This window comes from Hermetia illucens, chromosome 6 (assembly GCF_905115235.1).
Source record: "Hermetia illucens chromosome 6, iHerIll2.2.curated.20191125, whole genome shotgun sequence".
Classification (NCBI taxonomy): Eukaryota; Metazoa; Arthropoda; class Insecta; order Diptera; family Stratiomyidae; genus Hermetia; species Hermetia illucens.
The window spans coordinates 78,238,141-78,258,754 of record NC_051854.1 but is presented as its reverse complement, the minus strand read 5'-3'; the positions used below and the strand labels follow the sequence as shown (position 1 = coordinate 78,258,754).

Here is a 20,614-nt window from a genome sequence, read left to right as displayed (position 1 = left end):
AAATCCAAAGAATACCTAGATTTCCCGGCACCAACTGGTCCAATGATAGCAACCAACTCTCCAGATTTCACTTGGAAGGAGATTTCACTGAGAGTGTAGTCAGAATGTTTAGGATCCCATTTAGCTTTTACATTCGCTAACTCCAAAGATATTTGATTTTCCTCAGGTTGTTTTTTAGATTTTATCTCTTTAAGTTCTACCACTTTTGCTTTGTATTTCGCTTGTTTCTCATCAGCTTCGAGTTCGGTTTCGGAATACAGCATGTACTTCTGAATCCTTTTAAAGGAAATAAGTGTTTCGGCAAGAGTCGAGATTCCTGCAATGTTAACAACAAGCGATACAACATAGCAAAGCAGAAAGGCGCAACAACCGGTATCCGGTCTAGGCCTGTCTTAATAAGGAACTCCAGACATCCCGGTTTTGCAAAGAGGCCCACCAATTCGATATCCTTAAAAGGGGTTGTTCTTCTTATAATGTCGATATCGTCAGCATAGGTCAGTAGTTGGGTGGACTTAAAGAGGATCGTACAGCATCACGGATCACTTTTTCCTGGGCCCCCTACATGAGGATGGACGATTTCGTAACCTACATAACGACGAAATCTATGAGCGATACCATGACCGTCAAATTGTGGATAAAATCCGGCCCAACAGGTAACGGTGGTCACTTAATCCGTATAGATGAGGATGATCCAGCCCGGAAAGTCTATAAGGGCAATATTTATGGTAGAAAAAGAAGACGAGGCAAACCCTGGCTGGCTGGGTCGTTGTGTGTTGTCCAACACTCGGAACCAGAGCTAAAGAGATAATGAACGATTTGTGATAGGTTTTGGATTTATAGCGTAATATCAAACAATAAAAATCGCTTGCATGATCTAGCTGTCTTTAGACTGTGGAATTACTATTTCGCTGATCAGACGGCAGTTGTCCCAAAGGGTCCTCCAGAGAATAGTGATAACCAAGTATGTTCTATTTCCTAGCGCGACTGAGGATGCTGGCCATGTGCCTGGCTCTTTTTGTCAACCATCTCATCTACAGTAATGACTAACTTAAATATTGGAAGAACCGCTTCCCCACGAATCTCAATCGATGAAATTCTACCTCTCATGGATGGCATGGCTAGTGACTGCAACATCCAGATACAAAGTATGTCTCGGAATAAAACTACCAGCATTCATGCCATCAATGAGCTGAAATGGAGCTTAACGCTTGCTTTTCCTACAAAGTGAATGGAAGGGGATGATCGTGGCAACTGTAGAGGTATTTGCGTGCACCAACTAAAATGTATCAAAGAACAAGGTAAGTATTTCTAGATTGTACTGTAGTGACCATATTAACACCCTTCGGATCCTTATGGAACAACGTGAGGTTTTCATCAATTTGCTTCACTTGCTCTTCGTTGATTTTTAGAAAGCTTTAGACAGCATGAGCTGGGATGGTATCTGCGATGTGTGCGGCATACAACGCTACTAAATGTGCCAAAATGGAGCACGTAGTTTTGATTGGCGTCCTATATGCCATGCAGATTTCAATGGGAACCATAAATCTGGTCGGTATAACATGTACTCGTACTTGCCATCTAGTTGAAGGGGCCAGGTATTTGCTTATCGCTCATGTTATTTTGACCCGCAACCGGGGGTTCGGCACGGCACCTGCCTTAGGGATATTGCTCAAAGCCGAGGGGATGGCTTTGTCTGAATTTATGATTTCAGTGTCTATTTGACATAGAATGAGACGATGGCGGGCTTTCGACGCAGGCTTGATCCTCTGGAGGACGTTGTCTTCGACACGGAATGGCGCATCCTGCTTGGGGTGACTTCAAAGCCAGGGTGCTCGAATGGGGCATGCCTCGCCCGGTCTATGGGTGGCGAGTTCTGAAATGCTTCTCGGCATACGACCATCAATACATCGTGTTCAATGTGGTTGGCGCTACCTCTAGATGTGCACTAACCCACTATTCGCCTTGTGCGTGAAGCATCGTGGGAGATTTGTCGAAGCTCGTGGAATAGGGAGAGTCTTTCTGGAGGACACTGCGGGAAATAGTGGCGCTGCAGTTGACACAGTAATTAATTCAGTTATGCGTGGCTTTCATACTCGGAGAGCACCCAGACATGGTAAAGCTTCTAATTATTGGTATACGATGGAAATTGCCGAGCTCCGGGAAGTATGTCATAAGTTCCGCCGGTTGAGACAATGTTTGATTGACCAGGAGGAGGCATGCAGTACAGATCAGCTTAAAGAAGAGTCCTCGGCACGATAAACAAAAGTAAAGCTCGTTGCTGGCAGGATCTAGTTGACGAAGTGCATGAGGATCCATGGGGACTCGGCTGTAAACTGGTAGCTCGAAACCTTGTCCACTTAATGCCAAACAGATGGACCGTATTGATGATAGCAATGCTTTGATGATAGCAACGTGGAAGATACCGCGGATGCTCACTTTTCTAAATTAAAGAATTGAAAAAGGCCTCTATGAAAAGAAGACGCTGGGATCCGATAGTATCCCGGCAAAGGTATGTAAACTGATGTAAACTGGTGTTTTATCATTGGCTAAACCTATTGCTCGACGCATTCATTGTTTATTTGAAAGTGAACGTTGGAAGTTGGCGAGGCTTGCGCTTATTAGCAAAGAGGAAGGGGAGTCTGAGGTGCCTACTACTACTACTTTTTATACTTGACTCGGCCAGGAAAGTGCTCGAAGAGGTCATCAGAAGGAGACTCGCTGAAGCGGAGGGTGCTGCCGGGGATTTTTTTAGGGTGCGTCTGACGTTTCGGCCACTAATGGCAAACATTGAAGATCCTGCATCTAGCAAGCGACGTTTTCTAATAAGTACAACGCAATCTGTTGTTTTGCGGCACGTCTGGTGTTCTTGGCAAGGAGGTGTATCGTAAGCGCCTTGCGAAAATACAGGGATGGGAGCTTTACGGTGGGGATTTTCCAATCTTATTGCTTCTGAGTTGGTCAGGATGGTGGTCGTGGAAGTGATTCCCGTTGTCCTTCCTCAGATAAATTGCACGGTTCCTTAGAAATTTAGAGACGTGGCTGAATCGGGACTATTCTCCTTGCCTAGTTTCCAAGTGGGTATGGAGCTGTGTATTCTGCAATGAGTTGTGGACGGCACCGATCAGACATTTTTTTCTTGTGGAAAGTGGAGTAGAATTCACCTACAACTCAATGCAAATACAAGGGAGCTCCCTGCAGACAACATTGTCAAAGAAATGCTGAGGAGCGGTCATGTTCGGGTTCTTCTTGTTCCGAAAAAAGTAGGCGGTTCAAGAGAAATTACGGTACAGGTTTATACTGGCTGCAGGCTCAGCATTCATATTAGTGGTTGCGGGGCCTATCTAACATCTCTCTCACAGCTAAGAGGTACGACGCCCAAAGAAGTTCTGCCCGCGATATGGGCACAACTACCATAAAATTCTCACATCTGCCAATCGCAAATAACCGGGCCAAGAGCGCATGCTCCAGGAATTCTCCCGGAACTTATGCTCTCAGCAGGCCATTTCAGTACCCATGGTACCAGATAACCTCCGGTAAGGTTTCACGGCAAGAGCCACTTTAGATGAGTCCCTTACAAATTCGGGTATGATCCTATGCTAAGCAATCCAATAAAAGGAAGCGATGTGACCGCATCGTTTTAAATTTGCATAATACATGCATAGATATAATAGACGAAATACATATAACATTTACGAACCTTTTGGGAAAAAATCTGTCATAGCATTTCGCAGAACATTGCAGTAAGCTGTTATAACGAATGCCTTCTCAGCTGTTAGAACTTGTCCTAGAAGAGCATACGCCACAAGACTCGAGAAAATCGAGAACCTTGTTACGAACATCATAAATGAGATTATTATTCCAATAATGTAAGTGCCGTAGCGAACCATCTTTATCTCTCGTTTTCGAGCCTTCGCCACCAGCAGACCAAACGGTTTCTCCCAAGTGTACATTTTAATAACTTGTATTCCTTTGATAATCTCATTCATAAATCGAATTCTCTCATCCGTCCTGACTGCAGTCTTTTCTCGTAATATCGAAGTTTTTTTTCCCAGATAACCTTGCAGCGGGATGAATAGTACGAGAAAAGCAACGCCAACAAAAGCCGAGCTTCCAATCTATAATAGATTAATGTTTTCCTAGAAAGTATTCACACGATGCTTCCATCTTGTTTACCTGCTGATACATGAAGTATGTAATCACAATTGTTTCCAGTGGTCCGAGCCATAAGTAATGGAGAAATATCGTAGATAAATCCATTTTGCCAACATCGTTTGAGAGGAGGTTCACGATTTGGCCTGTCGTTGAATTTCCCAATGCAGTTGTGGTCAAACGTAGAGCTTTCCTGTAGATCATACTTATCAATGCAATCCGTAGCTTCATCCCACAATGCCTTTGGTTCAGCATGTATGAATGATATACCAAAACGTTAATTGCGCTGCACATGACAACTGCTCCAGCATATAAGTATGCGTCCGAAATGCTACCAGATTTTCTCGAATAAAACGCAACGAGGCTTCCCAAAAACAGGGGCTGAGTGACTCTGAAATTAGAAGTTGTTTTGATTGTACTTGTTTAATAACTAACTTCTCTTCTATGGGAAAATAGTAGTGCTATAAAAGAGAGCAGAAAGATAAAAATATGATGAACAAGTCGGAAATCTGGAAAGTTGATGCTTCAGGTATAAAAGGTTATGTGTTTCCTATGTGAGTACCATAACGCAGTTCTCCATTGGCTGATAGCATTGACTCGAGACATTTACATTTACTCAACGAACGTCTCAAATCTAAAATTTGCCGCAATATCATCTCTCCTGTCGCTCTCTATGGTTTTGAGTGTTGGCCGACTATAAAAGACAATGAATGGCGTCTTGCGGTAATGGAGACGAAGATGTTGCATTGGACTAGTGGCGTGACACGTTTTGATCACATCCGAAATGGGGATATCTGCGATCGATATGGGGTTGAACCGATCGTGGAAAAACTACGAGAGAGGCGTCTTGGATGGTATTGTTACCTAATTCGCGCTAACGGAAATTCACTAGCCAAGATTGGTTTGAACATCAAAGTCGATGGTAAACGACCAGAAGGCCGACCGAAACAACGCTGGATTGATATGCTATATGGGGATTGAAAAGCCTCGCGATTGCATCCAAATCAAGCATTTGATAAAATAAAATGGCGAAATAGATCACGACGAGCCGACCTCGCTTGTGAACAGGACAAAGGCCGATGCGCCGTTTTGGAGAAAAGTACGTGTGACAGACAGACAGATGGTGAATCGATTTTAATAAGGTTTTATTTTACACAAAACCTTAATAATGGCTGGGGAGAAGTAGGTTCTTCATGAATGGAATTTAAATATTTCACTCGAATGTCAATTATTCTTGTTAATTATGACGTCAGCATCTTATTTGCTTGGCTTTGGAAGCAGTAAATTCGCGCGAAATTGCTAAGTTCGAACTACTATAAGTTTGCCATAATGTGGCATATCTGGCAATCCTGTAACTTTTGACAGGAATGTCAGATTGACTAATGACATACCGCGTTCGAAGCATCAGTCCAAGTCGATTTATAGCATGGAGTAGTCCACTCCATTGGCCGAAACATTGGCCAAAATGATGGAAAACGCTAAAAAACGGCATATTTGGCTATCAAGGCCAAAAGCAAACATTTAAAAGGTATCATTTTCAAAAAACAGCTGGAACAAATCTTCTTGAACTAAAATAAATAATTTTTAATATGAACAGCAAAAAAATTTTTTTTCCACGTTTTTTTTTTCAGAAACAAATGGGCCCACATTAAATGGCCTACCCTGTATTACAGCGGCCATCCAGTAAACCATGTGCCCGGAGTAGCTTTCTTAGTCAACTACAAAATGAAACCTGCTGTTATTGGCTTTGAAAATATAAGAAAACGGCTACGCACTCTGCGCTGGCGAGGAAAATTTAGAAATACAAGCCTCATCAACGTTCATGCCCCTACAGAGGAGACTGCAGAATCGGGGAAGGATACTTTCTACGAGGCAGTAGAACGAACCCTCGAACCTGGCCCAGACATGATATCAAAATCGTATTTGGGGACTTTAACAACCAAACATGGACGGAACCCGTATTCAGGCGATACGTTGGCTCCCATAGCTTAGATCAAAATACAAATGATAACCGACTGCGGATTGTTTAATTAACAGTGTCACACGAAATGGTTGTTGGAAATACCTGGTTTACGCAGAAAGCGGTCCACAGACAAACATGGGCCTCTCCAGATGGGACCACTTTCAACCAAATTCGCCACGTGCAGGGCGAACACCGCCACCTCTCAGCCTTGATGAAAGTCAGAACATATAGGGGGCCAATATGGACTCGAATCACTATCTCGTTGGCATGGTGCTCCGAGCTTGAATAACAACAGCACCTAGTTTCCCCACTGACAATCAAGTGAAAATTAACACTGAAGCCATCCACAACACAGCCCTCCGCAACACCTATAAGAGGGAAATGGATGCCGCAAAAACCGCAGTCAACAGAGATCCTGGAAATGAAGGATCAACAAATGATCTTCACAATCACCTGAAGAACGTTATCATAAAAACGACCACAAACATACTTGGTCCCAGTCGCAAAAATAGTCCGAATGGCTGGTTTGACGATGAATGTAAGATAACAACGGAACGGACGAATACTGCATACCGAGTAATGTTGCATTCTCAAAGAACGCGGGCACGGGCAGAGACTTATCACGAACTCCAGTGAACGGAAAAGCGACTTCAGAGACGGAAAAAGGAACCAACAGGTTTGTGAACTCGGAAAGTACAGGGACAAACCGCACTATGCAAAGAAGGCGGAAGTTTTACCAACAAGTCAGCAGGATGACGCCTTACACACTTCTATGCTCATCCTGCTGAGACTGATCTGACTTTCGGCAGAATGGGCATATTGGAGCGATGGGTTGAGTACTTTGATGAACAGCGGCGAGTTGAAGGTCTCGCCAACTGAAGGCGACGCAGCATTTGCCGCGACCATCAAGTGTAGAAGAAACAGCCTGTGTAATTCATCGGCTTAAAAATCATAAGTCACCTGGAGCCGATGAAATTACAGCGGAATTGGTTAAATATGGAGGCGGTTAATTACATCAAATGGTTCATCAACTTATGCTCAACGTGTGGGACAGCGAATCAATGCCTGACGATTGGCAAAGGGGCATTATCTGCCTCATATATTAAAAGGGGGATATTACACAGTGCATCAATTATAGAGGCATTAAGTTGCTGAGTAGCATCTATAAGATATTCTCCGCTATTTTGGTAGGTCAGATAGCCCAATACGCCCACAACATCATTGGTCCATACCAAAGAAGCTTTACTCCAGGCAAGTCAGCAACAGATCAGATTTTCTCAGTGCGGCAAGCGATGGAAAAACTGTTGGAATATGGACATCAGTTGCACCATTTTTTCATCGACTTTAAGGCCGCCTATGATAGCATAGCCAGGGTAAAACTGTACACGGCCATGAGAGAATTTGGTATCCCGACAGAATTGATAAGACTGACTAGGCTAACCCTGACCAATGTGCGAGGCCAGATAAAAGCAGCAGGATCACTCTGAAGACCATTCGACATCAACAACGATCTACGAGAAGGGGATGTGACCTCTTTAATGATGCGTCCTCTTTAACCTGGACCTGAAATGCAAGGGGTACAATCGTCTTTAAGTCCACCCAACTCAGTAGTTGCTGCACATCAATGAAGGCAAGACAAAATATATGGTGGCAACATCAGCACCGAAAACCAACTAACCAACAACATCAAACCGCACGGGTCAAACGGAAAGAATAAATATAGGAGACTACAAATTTCAGACCATTGATAATTTCTCCTATCTAGGGTCGAAAATGACAACCACTAACAGCTATGACGATGAAATCCGCGCACGATTGTTGGCAGCCAACAGAGCCTATTTCAGCTTACGAAAATTGTTTCGCTCGAAACATCTCACCATAGGGTCAGAGCTCTTACTGTACAAGCCTATGATCTTGCCAGTCCTTATGTATTCCTGGGAGACTTGGGTTCTTAGCAAAAAAAATTACGCACGTTTGGCCATATTCGAGAGAAGAATCCTTCGAATAATTTTTGGCCCTCTACATGAGGATTCCGTAGCCTACATGAGGTTGTGGTGGGCTGGTTACTTAAACCGTATGAATGAGGATGATCCAACCCGGAAAGTCTATAAGGGTAATATCTATGGTAGAAAAAGAAGACGAGGCAGACCCTGCCTGACATGGAGCGATGGAGTAGGTCGGGACGCCGACTATCGAATTGGTAGACCTCGGCGCAAAACCGGGATGTCTGGAGTTCGTTATTAAGGCAGGCCTAGACCGGATACTGGTTGTTACGGCGTTGATGATAATGATGAACAAGGGAAGGCGTTCAGCTTGTCAGGTTGTTTTGTTTATAGGATCTCTTATTATTATAACTTACCTTTTCTATTATAATCTAAAAAAAATTAAAAAAATCCAAACTTACTTCACACAGAATTCCAGGCAAAATATTGTTACTCCTAACATAGTAATTTCACCACCGAACACCTTCAGTATAGCTCTAAGAATCATCATCCCATTCTCATCGTCTTTTCGATCCTTACCAACTTCTTGTTCCCAAGCTGCAGAAAGTGCATCTCCTAAGTGACCTAAGTGAAATATAGGAAAAGTATAAATTAAGAAATGAAAGTAATGAATCCCATTGAAACATATACAGTAAAAGTATCGTCGATTTATCGGGAAGTGTGTCTATTTTGAGTTTTTCTGAGTTTTCCCAGGTCAGGCCAAGGCTTTTCTATTTTATTCAATTATACATTTTTCGAGATTAGGCATACTTAGGCATCTTGGTTGACAGGTGGGTAAACTTTTCATCAATTCGTAAGAGGTTACGTAGCGAAAAGTCCACGCAGTAATTATGCACACAAACTACGCTTGGTCATGCCCTCGTCCATGACGATTCAGCTGAAGTACGCGGGGTGCAATTACACAAGGAACACTAATAAATTAATACTGTAGGTTCGTTCACAGTTCGTCGCCAAAAACCATGCTTCCTAGATATACAAATAGATCGACGCTTTCGATGTTCTGCCCATTAAAGGACATGGGAACAGTGTGGTGAATAGTCCGACAGAGATCCTTGGTTTTGCTGGTGTTTATCTGTAGTGCAACTCTACTTGCTTCTCTTTTCAAACCTAGAGCTATTTGGTTATGGGGAGTCGGTTGGAGAGTAAACAGATATCATCAGCACAGTGAAGGTGTTTGATAAAAGATGGCAGAGTCCATGGAAATCTACCGCGTCCTCGAGACATGGCAGCATAAAGAACGTCGCCGATAACAAGAAGAATTAATATCGTTAATATGTCACCCTGATAAACAGCTGGCTTCCAGAGAAACTGGAATGTCCCCCCCCCCCTCATTGGGCACCTCAGATACACTCCCTATTCACGCTGTCGAAAGCCTTCTCGAAATCAATGAGGAGCAGGTGAAGCTTAGATCTTAACTCATTCCCGGTGAGTCTACAGTCTCGGGTCCAGATACAGAACGCAACCCGTATCCGCATGTTATGGTGACTAGTCATCTCATCCACAAGAAGCGGAGTTTACGGACGTCTTACGGTTAAGAACCGTTGTGAAATGTTCTTTCCAGTTCTTTAGCTGCTCATCATCGTTAGAAGTTAGGAGTCAACGGTTAACACCCTTCATAAGACCATTCAAAGAGCATCTGTATCTGGCGTTCATCGATCCACCTGCAAGACTCTGCAATCAGCCAGATGTTTAATGCCCGTCAGGGACGTTACCGGAAACCTGAGTACCACCAATATTCCCAGGTATACAAGGAAGGAAGATAGCTCTTTCAGTTTTGAACTTTGGGGGTCGAAGCTCTCCAGTAGTATGTAGTAGATGATGATCCCTTTCGAGGCCAATGTTAGCAACAAATGACGAGACAGTGGAATCTGCAGAAATTCATTAACTTCCTATCATTATCGTCACGAAATTCCTATCATTATCGTTACGATCGCTAAAACCGTGGTTCTTCATCACCTATCTAAGTAAGGTGTAGTCAGGGTCCAAGGCGTGCCTAGAGGTTACCATAAACATTAATTCACGCTTATTCCCGCCAGGCTTCCCGGAGTACCAGAACACAGTATCGCAAGAGGGAGTGGAGTACTCCTCACAGTGCTACAATCCAACCTCACTCAACCCCAAAATATCTAGCCTGTAACGCTGGAACTCATGCTCTATTGGAAAAGTCAAATTTTACGACAAGCAGCGAGTACTTTGACAGAGTTCTTAATCCTCACCATAAAATGACGTGGTAGATTAATGTTAAAGACCCTTTCAAAAGGCCATACCTACTTCGTGAGACGCCCGAGGGCTATTCAGACTATAATGACTCTGCCCTGCTTTCCTTCTCAAACCGGCAGAGTTACAAGTATTATGGGTATACGAATATAAGCGGTAAAATGTGAGTGAATATTATATACCAGGTGGTCGAGAAAGAGGTGATTTCACCCGGTCCGCCGATTCCTCCAGAAGTTGATTGTGTCACTTTTGGGGGTGGTTCATGATTTTTTTCTCATACTAGTTCAACTTGATTCAACGTTGCTTTGCCATCTTTCGGCATCTTTCGGATAATGTGCTCGACAGCAACACTGAATATTTTTAGGAGTTGTTTAATGTTTTTTTCAATCCGAGGTTATTCCCACCTTCATATGACACATGTCAATTCTGATGAACGAAGTCTCCAAATTTATTCAGCTTTTTAAACAGTGTAAATTGAGCTAGACTGTCGTACGCTCACCTGAACATTCCGAGTATTTCATATACATTAACGTGGTGCTCTGAGGTAGTGACGAGGAAGACGCGGCAGCAACCCTGTCTGCCAAATCAAAACCAAGTGGCCGAGGAAAACCTCCACGAGGTGGCACCAGGAAACGCTGTACTCACTTTAGTTTGCTGGCCGTGAAGCAGTAGGCGAATGCTTCGAGGCTTATATAGGCGATCAAACCCGAATCTGCACGAAGGCTCATCTGAATTTGCTTAGGTTAAGAAACCTTACTGGTACTATACGTATACTGGTACCTTGGGAACGGGGATAGCCCTCTGAATTTACATGTCTTAAGACGGGTTGCAAAACAGTCAAGGAAGAGTGCAAGCTATTCGGAATATCGTCCTGGGAGCTGAAACATTTTTCCGTGTGGATGTGGCGGACACGCTATGTTCGCAAAGAGGCTTTTGGCACCCATATAACATTGTATTTCCAACATTTTTTAATTATTTGCTTCAGCAATCATTGATTTTTCTGGCTGAAATCTTCGCTCGTGTTCGTCGACTATATTTCTCAGCCCAATAAAATCTGTTTAATATTTTGACTTACCAGACCGATGCTCCTTTAGGGGTTGATAGAGATCTTTTGTTCCAAAATCTTTCTTTCGCCCTTTGGAGAATATAGGTATAGTGAAACTGAAAGCAATATCAATTAATTTGGTTTCCCACAATTTTACTAAAAAATGCATACCAGAAAAATATATTAGATAAAAGGTTCGCTTTTTCACGCGGATTTACAGGAAGTTCTTCTGGCTGGTGTGAATCCATTGTTGAACTACAAAAAAAATAAAAAACCAAAGCGTTAACTAGAAATTTATGCTGTGATTTTTATTGGGATGTTCTCTCTGATTGGATAGGGTAAAATATTGTTTGCAATTTACTGGTAATAAGCATTTATTTATTGAGAAATACTTTTCCCCCAAAATGTAAGTCCATTACTGTTTAATGAGAAATTGGTAATATGACCTAAGAGTCATAAGATAAATGTAAGCTTTTTATATGGATATCTCTTGATCCGTTTAGTATTATAAACATTTCAGGTCGATACTTTCTCCTATATGACTTTTTTCAGAGTTTTCGGTTGAGTAGTTTCTGAGAATTATCATCATCAACGGCGCAACAACCGGTATCCCGTCTAGGCCTGCCTAAATAAGGAACTCCAGACACCCCGGCTTTGCGCCGAGGTCCACCAATTTAATATCCCTAAAAGCTTCTATGTTTGGTGGTGGCAGTATTTGTCCGTTGTCTTCTGTTGACGGGATCTCCAACTCGCCGATATTTTGGTTGTTGAGCAGTTCATCAAAATACTCAACCCATTGCTCCAATATGACCATTCTGTCAGAAATCAGATTTCCCTCTTTGTCTCAGCAGGTGAGCATCGAGGTGTGTAAGCCTTCATCCTGCTGACTTGTTGGTAAAACTCCCGCCTTCTTTGCCTGGTGCGCTTGCTCCCTGTACTTTTCTAGTTCACAGACTTGTTAGTTCTCTTCTCCGCTCGACAGAGTTCGCGATAAGTCTGCACGCGTGCCCGCGTTCTTTTAGAATGCAACATTACTCGTTATGCAGCATTCTCCGTTCCGTTGCTAGCTTACATTTATCGTCGAACCAAGAGTTCCGATTTTTCCTGGGGCTGCGGCCAAGTATGTCTCCTGCCGTATTTATAATAACATTCTTCGGGTGATTGTGAAGATCATTTGTTGATACTTCATCTCCAGGATATCTGTTAGCTGCGATTATTGCGGCATGCATTTTCCTCTTCTAGGTGTTATGGAGGACTGTGTTGTGAATGGCTTCAGTATTCACTCTGGTGGTGTTGCAATTCGAGCACGTAGCGCTATGCGAATGAGATATTGATCCGAGTCCACATTGGCCCCCCTATATGTTCTGACATTCATCAAGGCTGAGAGGTAGTGGCGTTCAATCAGCACATAGTCAATTTGGTTGAAAGTTGTCCCGCCTGGAGAGGCCCACGTATGTTTGTGAACCGCTTTCCGCGCAAACGAGGTACTTCCAACAACCATTTCAGTGCGATATTGCTAACTGAATAATCTGCAGTCCGTTATCATTGGTATCCCTATGTAAGCTATGGGAGCCGACGTATCGCCTGAATACGAGCTCGGGCTTGACTGTAGGAGTCTCCAAGTATGATTTTGATATCATACTTGGGACAAGCTTCGAAGGTCCGTTCAAGTGTCTCGTAGAACGTATCCTTCTCCGACTCTGCAGTCTTCTTTGTAGGGGCGTGAACTTTAATGAGGGCAAGCGCGGCCCGCGTAGTGTGCATAGCCTTCCGCTTATATTTTCAAAGCCGATAAGAGCAGGTTTCATTTTGGCTGACTAAGGAACCTACTCCGAGCACATTGTTCCTGAGAATGGGTCCGTTAAAGAAATGATTAATTTCAACCCCTCGCATTCCCCACCTTTCCAACAAATGTCAAAATCAGCTTCGGAAAGTACTAATCGAGACCTTTCATTTGATACTCCAGATGACTATATTTGATGAAAAAACAATGTACACCCCCCTTTTGCACCTTAAATTCGGGGTAGAATTATGTAACTCACTGTATGCGTGAGGGTTCACAATTTCCACCTTTCCTATAAATTTCTTGTGAATCGCTACAACCATCTTCGAGGAAAATGAGCGTGACGGACAGACAGGGAGAAAGATGAGTTGCCAGATATCCCATCAGACGCGACCCCAGTTGGCAGATAAGGGCATACCTATTGATATGTAAATATGTATTCATGCACTTTATTTTCTGACTGTGCATGGGCTAGTGCTTGCTCATCTCTGGTGCATGGACAAAAATGGCTATGGGAAGGATACCCAGAACATAAAACCACCATGGAAGACGAGAGAAGGAGGAAACTTACGGTGCAGGGGCTCGGAACACCAGTATCGGCTTTTTGGAGTGAGCAAGGGGGCACCCTGCCGTCGATATCCCTCGACCGCAGTGCCTCGGTGGTGGACAGCTTGGCCACCTTGGCATATGATGTTACAAGTGATTTGGATCCGGAGAAGGAGGTGTTCAAGCGAAGTACGACCTTACTGAGAACACCGGTAACAAGATCAAACAAAGATGAACCGAAGGCAGATTGTTGGACGACAAAAACTGTTATAACACCCACCACATATGTTCAAGATACGCGACATCAAGAGGCACTCCAGGACGAAGAAAGGGATTCATTTAAAAGAAGCTTATCGGCTATGAGATCTCCACAAATATCAAAGACAGTATAGGATAAGATACAGGCATGGTCAATAAACACCAAAAGTGAAGAAGCGTATAAAAGGAGTAACCCTGTCCGGGCTCATAGAGAGCAGAGTCTGGATCCGGAGGAATTACTCTTCACCCAGCTTGGGGCAAAAATAGTTGAGCTGTCCGAGTTTATCAAGGACAAGCACAACATACACCAAACCAAAAAGAATATGGTGAGGGCTATTAGATCGCAGATGGGGGAAAGAACACTAAGGATACGCCGAACTCTGTTGTTCTAACAGTGTTCAAGCGACCCAAGTGACGCCTAACCGATCTACCATGGAATCACGGCGAAATAAACGACTACGTGGAAAAGAGGGAGATCCTCTAAATAATCAACAGTCACCTTAGAGAAAAAAAAGGCGGACAGGACATTCTGAAAACCAGCACCAGCAACTCAAAACATACAGCGAATGTAGGAAAGTCGACCAGCGCTGCGAAGCCCAAGACGAAAGAAAACGATGGATGGACTAAAGTTACCAGCAAAAAAGCGAAAGGAAAAGCAAAAGTGCGAACTCGTCCAGATGCAATTGTTATCCCCAGTAAGTGCAATCTGTCCTACGCAGAGATACTCAGAAAAGTCAAAGCTGATCAGGACCTAAATAAATCTAAGCGGAAATCTGAACAGAATCCGAAGAACCCCGAAAGGGATTTCATGTTCGAACTGAAAAGATCTAGCGTGGGCAAAACTCATGACTTTCGCACTCAAGTCAAAAACTCACTTGGGGAGAATGCCGCGGTGCGTGTCCAAAAACCTGAGATCTATATACAATGCAAGGATCTCAATGAAGTGACATCGAAAGGAGAAATTTGTATTGCTCTGAATCTGGGAGTCAGACATACTACAGTTTTAATAAACGGCGTATATGTGTACAGTTATTACGCCCCACCAAGTCTGACACTGTCCGAATTCGAGGAAATGCTTGACAGTCTTGTTCCCGACGCAAGGAGTCGTAGTCCAAGGGTGATTGCTGGTGACTTCAATGCTTGGGCCCGTGAGTAGGGTAGCAGAGAGGCAAATTCAAAGGGCCGCAGTCTACTAGACGCTTTTGCACAATTGGATATAATTCTGGCCAACGAAGGTTATGTAAATACCTTTTAGAAAGGGGGGTCTGCCTCAATCATAGACCTAACTTTCGTCAGCCCTGCACTGGCACGTTGTATGTCCTGGTGCCTCAGCAAGGTCTACACCCACAGTGGTCACGAGGCAATCTTCTTTGGGTTATGGGTGGAGTCACCGGGCAGAAGACCATTAAGTCTGAAACCGAGAAAGATGTCAGGCTGATCTGCTAAAGCTCTGGATGAGCGGACCATCATAGAGGTGTGGCTAGACTAACCTAGTAAAGTAGGCGCCTCTACGGAAAGAGCTGTCCATGTGGCCCAATGCATCGCCAAAGCGTGTGACCGATCCATGCCTAGGATGTGCTCATTTTCCAATAGAAGATCAAACTACTGGTGAAATACTGAGCTGGCCAGCCTTCGATCAACCTATCACCAAGCCAGAAGAGCGGCTCAGCGGCTCGTAGGCAGAATCAACCAAGGGCAAAAAAGAGCGCGCCTATAAGGAAGCCCGCAAAACCCTCAAGCTCGCCATCCAACGGAGCATGCTTTAAGGAGCTCTGTTCGGAAGCGGCCGTAAACCCGTGGGGGAACGCCTATAGAATCGTGATGAGGCGATTCAGAGGCCGATCACTCTTGATAAAATTTATCTTCACTCTTGTTATAAATTATCCAGGGGTTATTCCCCCAGCAAGATGACGGCACAGACAGCTTCCAGCAACCTTGAAAGTGATGGCAATGTGATATAATAGGAGATAACAAAGCTCCGGGTCTGGATGGCGTGCCAAATGCCCTTAAATTTGCTGTGAAATTCAGACCGGACATGTTCGCTGGGTTGTTCGAAGCGTGCATATCTGAGGGGCATCATAAAAGCGATCGAAGTGAGTGCTACTGCCTAAGGTTGGCAAACCTCCAGGCGAGCCAACCTCCTACAGACCTATTTGCCTTTTGGACACTGTGGGGCAAATGCAAGAGCGAGTAATCTATAATAGACTACTCCCGGTTGATGAGAGCCAGGGAGGCCTCTCAGATCGACAGTACGGGTTCCGTAAAGCCAGATCAACCATTGATGCCATCAAAATGGTTACTCGCTGGCAGCTCCAATTTGGGGAAAGGCATTGCAGGTTATATTTAATACTTACAAACGGAATGCAGTCAACAGAAGAACAGCCCTAAGGCTATGCTTGGCATTCAGGGCTGTCGCAGATGATGCAGCATTCGTTGTCTCTGGAATGATGCCCATTGACATCTTGGCAGATGAGATGACGAATATATACCATGCGAAGCCAATCTCTCTTTTATCGCAGACGAAGAACGCCGAAAGTGAGAGATCTCTAAATAGGTGATAAGAACATTGGGAACGCTCGGGAAAGGGTCGGTGGACACACAGGTTTATTCCTCCTATCAAGGAGTGGTTGGAGAGACGACACGGTGAAATTAATTATAATCATACCGAATTTCTCACGGACTATGCATGATATCGCCAGTACCTGTTCAGGTTTAAACTATATACCTCCCCCAATTGTCCAAACTACAATGGACAGAGGACCCAGAGCACGTATTTCTTCACTGTTCGAGATTTGTGGAAGGAGGAAGAAATTAGAGGAGACTCTAGGAGAGGTGCTCCTGCCAGAAAGACTGGTACGAAGAATGCTAGCAGAGGAGGCTAGAAAAGCGCAGTTACGTACGCCGCGTAGAGACGAAAGAGGACCAAGCTAGAGTGAGCTGACTCGGCCTCGTGATGTAATCCCTTATGGTGGTTCCACGGGTTTTGGGAGGAGTCGAGGGTGGTTTTAGTGGGTAAAAATCCAACACCTTAGCGTGTCCAGGTCAGTGTCTTTTAAAGATTTCCACCTCCTCCAAAAAAAAAAAGACAGACCGAAACTGATTTTAATAAAACAAATCGTAGTTTTCTTCCCAGGCACCCTGTGACTAATCACTTCATACGAATTTACAATTTGTTAATATACAGCAGTAGTAATAAATTCCATTCGTTATCAAGTCGTTCTAATTACATGATACAGTATGTACTTACCTAAATATCGATTTTATACATTTTTTTATCTAACAAATACATTAGTGTTGTGCTGTTGGTCAGTTGATGCCAGTGGTTTACATTGCATTCAAAACTTCAGATAAATACACACCATACACGCTTATCATATCATGACTGATTCTATTATAATCCTTTCGGTTTCATTCAATCAATTTCTAATCCCACCAGTATTTTCTAGACTTTTCCTAGTGCGCAATCTGCCATAATTCAATGCCAACCGTTGGTCGCGGCAAAAAGGTTTTGCTGAATAAAAAAGTCGGAAACTCCCTCCTTGGCCTCCTTACCAAGGAGCGTAAAGCTATCTCCAGCCGTGAGAGTGAAAGCTTAAGAAAGGTGAAGAACGTCAACGCACCCTTACCTAGTGGCAACTATCTGGGCAAAATGAGCCAAGAGGCAGATAAACTGCGTGGCTCATCGACAATTTAGATCCGTGGCTGAACTAAACGCATGGTCAGATTGATTACTTCCTTACCCAAATTCTAAGCAGGCATGGAGGTTTCCACTCGTACCTGCACAGAATTAGGAAAGGGCAATCTCCTGATTGTGTGTTCTGCAATGGAGTGGCGAACGAAGCTAAACACACCTTTTTCTCTTGTGAAAGGTAGGACGGGTTTCGTCAGCAACTTTATGCAAACACAGGGGAGCTCTCTCCATACAACATTGTCAGAGACATCCTGCCAACGCCCGGCAGCTGGAGTCATGTTGCACATTATGCCCAGGCTCTTCTTATTGCAAAGAAAATTGAACTCGACCGGTAGAGGGACTGGATGACAAGGGATTCCCTGAACTAATAGCTCCCTTCCCCCCCTCCCCTTCCGGTGGTCAAAGGGATTCCCTTACTTGAAGACTCCCAAAGCCGGGAGAGCAGGGGGACTAGCCCGAAGTAATGTGTCAAATGCTTCCAGGCTAGAAGGTTTTCTGATAACAGGAAGGTGTTTAGTTTTTAGTCTGACAGCGTACTCTTGCGGGAGACCAACACTTTGTGGATAAACGCATTTACCTACCTCTACTCCCAAAAAAAAACTGAGGTCTTAAGTCTGTATAGTCAACGCAGCTGCCGTCAAGTTTTGACAGCAAATGTAATCATATTAAGACAAATGTGCGACAGCTTTGCAAGTGTCTTAAATCTAACATAGTTAGGGCTATTGGTTTATGAAGCATAAGTCGCCAGGAGCCGATGAACTTATTGCGGACTAATTAAATGTATTATAGATACGACTAAATGCACCAAGCGGTAAATCAAGACTTGGGACAGCGAAACATTATCTGTCCCATACAAAAAAAGGGAGATGTCATGTAGTACAGCAATTATAGAGGAATCACGTTGCTGAATACCTATAAGATAGTCTCAGCTATCCCATCCGTCCAGATCATCGTAGAAAGCTATGATATTATAGAGACAAAGCAGGAATAGATCAGATTCCCTCAAGCATGGCCAGGATAAAACTACATATCGCCATGACAGAATCCAGTATCCCGACAAAAATAATGAGGCTGGCTAGGATGACCCTAAACAATATGCTATATCAGATAGAAGCAGTAGGATCGCTCTCGAGACCAACATCAAATAGCAAAAGAACAAAGATAGGAGAATACAACTTTGAAATCGTTGAAAACTTCTTCTATTTATGGTCGAAATTCACAACTGATAACAGCTATAACGACGAAATCGGCTCACGGTTGCAGGCAGCGAATCGAGTGTATTTCGGCTTACAAAAACTATTCTGCTCGAAGCGTTTCACCAGGGCAATGATTTTGGTAGTTCTCATGGTTCTCATGTATTCCTTAAAGACCTGGGTTGTTAGCAAGGAAATCGCGAACTATTAGCCGCGTTCAAAAAAAAATCTTCCGAAGAATTTTGGCCGTTCGGACGGGCAATTATATAAAGATGAAATTTATGAAATCCACGATCGCTTGGTTGTGGAGAAAACCCCATTAAATAAACTTAACTCCCCCAAAGACAGTCCCAAGCCCGTTTGGTTAAAGGAGGATGGTCGAGTCACTATAGTTTGAATAACTGTGTGACATCCATCCACTCCCCTCCCCAGCTTGTCGTAAAAGGCGACTTCTATGAACAAGTGACTGCGATCCAGGAGACAGGTAACATTGTCATCGTGATGGGTGCTCTGAATGCCAAGATGGGCTCTGACAACTTCTTGCGCTAATATGTGATCGGAAAGCACTTTCTTAGCAGACGTAATGATGGTGGTAAGAGGTTTGTGGGTTTCTGTTCGAATAGAGAGCTTCCCATTAGTTCAGTTGGGTTTCGACTGACCGACACCGCTTGACTAATTAAATTGACCAACTTGCGATCAGCAGTAATTGAGGAGTTGTTTTCTAGGCGAGCGTAATAAAAGAGGCGCTGGCATCGTCGGGCTTGAACGATGACTACTTACGTTCGCTCCTGTGTTGCTACCGGCGCTTCTAGCAGGGTTAGAGAGCTTCAACCACCCAAGTTTAACATCACTTATATGACTCAGATCCCGTTCAAAAGTGGGAGATTCATCTTGTTTATCGAATCAGAACCGAATACCACATCAAACAAGTCGGAATACTAGAATCGGGATGCCACTTTTTCCCATTCGCGTATACTTCAATTCAAAATATTCGTTGATATACATATGTATTTCGAAACTCCAACTCCGCCGTTCATATCATCATCATCAACAACACGTATTCGGTCTAGGCCTGCCTTAATATGAAACTCCATATATCCCGGTTTTGCGCCTAGGTCCACCAATTCGATATACCTCTGGCGTCCTAACCTACTCCATGGCTCCATCTTAGGCAGGACCTGCCTTATAGACTTTCCGGGCTGGATTATCCTCATCCATACGGATTAAGTGACCCGCCCACCGCAACCTGTTGAACCGGATTTTATCCACAACCAGACGGTGGTGCTATCGCTCATAGATTTCGTCGTTATGTAGGCTAGGGGATTGTCCATCCTTATGTAGGGGCCAAAGATTCTTCTCTCGAACGCCGCCAAGAGTTCGCAGTTTTTTTTGCTAAGAACCCAAGTTTCCGAGGAGCACATAAGGAGTGACAAAATCATTGTCTTGTACAGTAAGAGCTTTGACCCTATGGTGGGACCTTTCGAGCGAAACAGTTTTCGTAAGCTGAAATAGGCTCTGTTGGCTGATAACAACCGTGCGCGGATTTTCCAAGATAAGAGAAATTATCAACGGTCTTAAAGTTTTAGTCTCCTATCTTCATTGTTTTCGTTTGACCAGTGCGATTCGGTGTTGTTCGTTCTTTTGGTTTGGCGCTGATGTTGCCCCCATATACTTCGTTTTGCCTTCATTAATGTGCAGCCCAGTCAGCTTGCTTGATCTGGATGAAGGTAGACTGTACATTTCGGGTTGTTCTTCCCATGATGTCG

General features: G+C 43.8%; 1 protein-coding gene across 2 annotated transcripts in view; it reads right to left on the bottom strand.

Annotated features, from left to right (window-relative positions):
- Positions 1 to 20,614, bottom strand: part of LOC119659308 (probable multidrug resistance-associated protein lethal(2)03659) — a 42,263-nt gene that overhangs the window by 7,572 nt on the left and 14,077 nt on the right. For both annotated transcript variants that reach the window (XM_038067322.1, XM_038067321.1), the window contains exons 2-7: positions 11,549 to 11,632; positions 11,408 to 11,493; positions 8,517 to 8,679; positions 4,174 to 4,540; positions 3,698 to 4,115; positions 16 to 316 (exon numbers count right to left, since the gene is read on the bottom strand). In XM_038067322.1, the coding sequence (XP_037923250.1) occupies positions 16 to 316; positions 3,698 to 4,115; positions 4,174 to 4,540; positions 8,517 to 8,679; positions 11,408 to 11,493; positions 11,549 to 11,625 (1,412 nt within the window). In that variant the 5' untranslated portion in view covers positions 11,626 to 11,632. The remainder of the gene's footprint in view (positions 1 to 15; positions 317 to 3,697; positions 4,116 to 4,173; positions 4,541 to 8,516; positions 8,680 to 11,407; positions 11,494 to 11,548; positions 11,633 to 20,614) is intronic.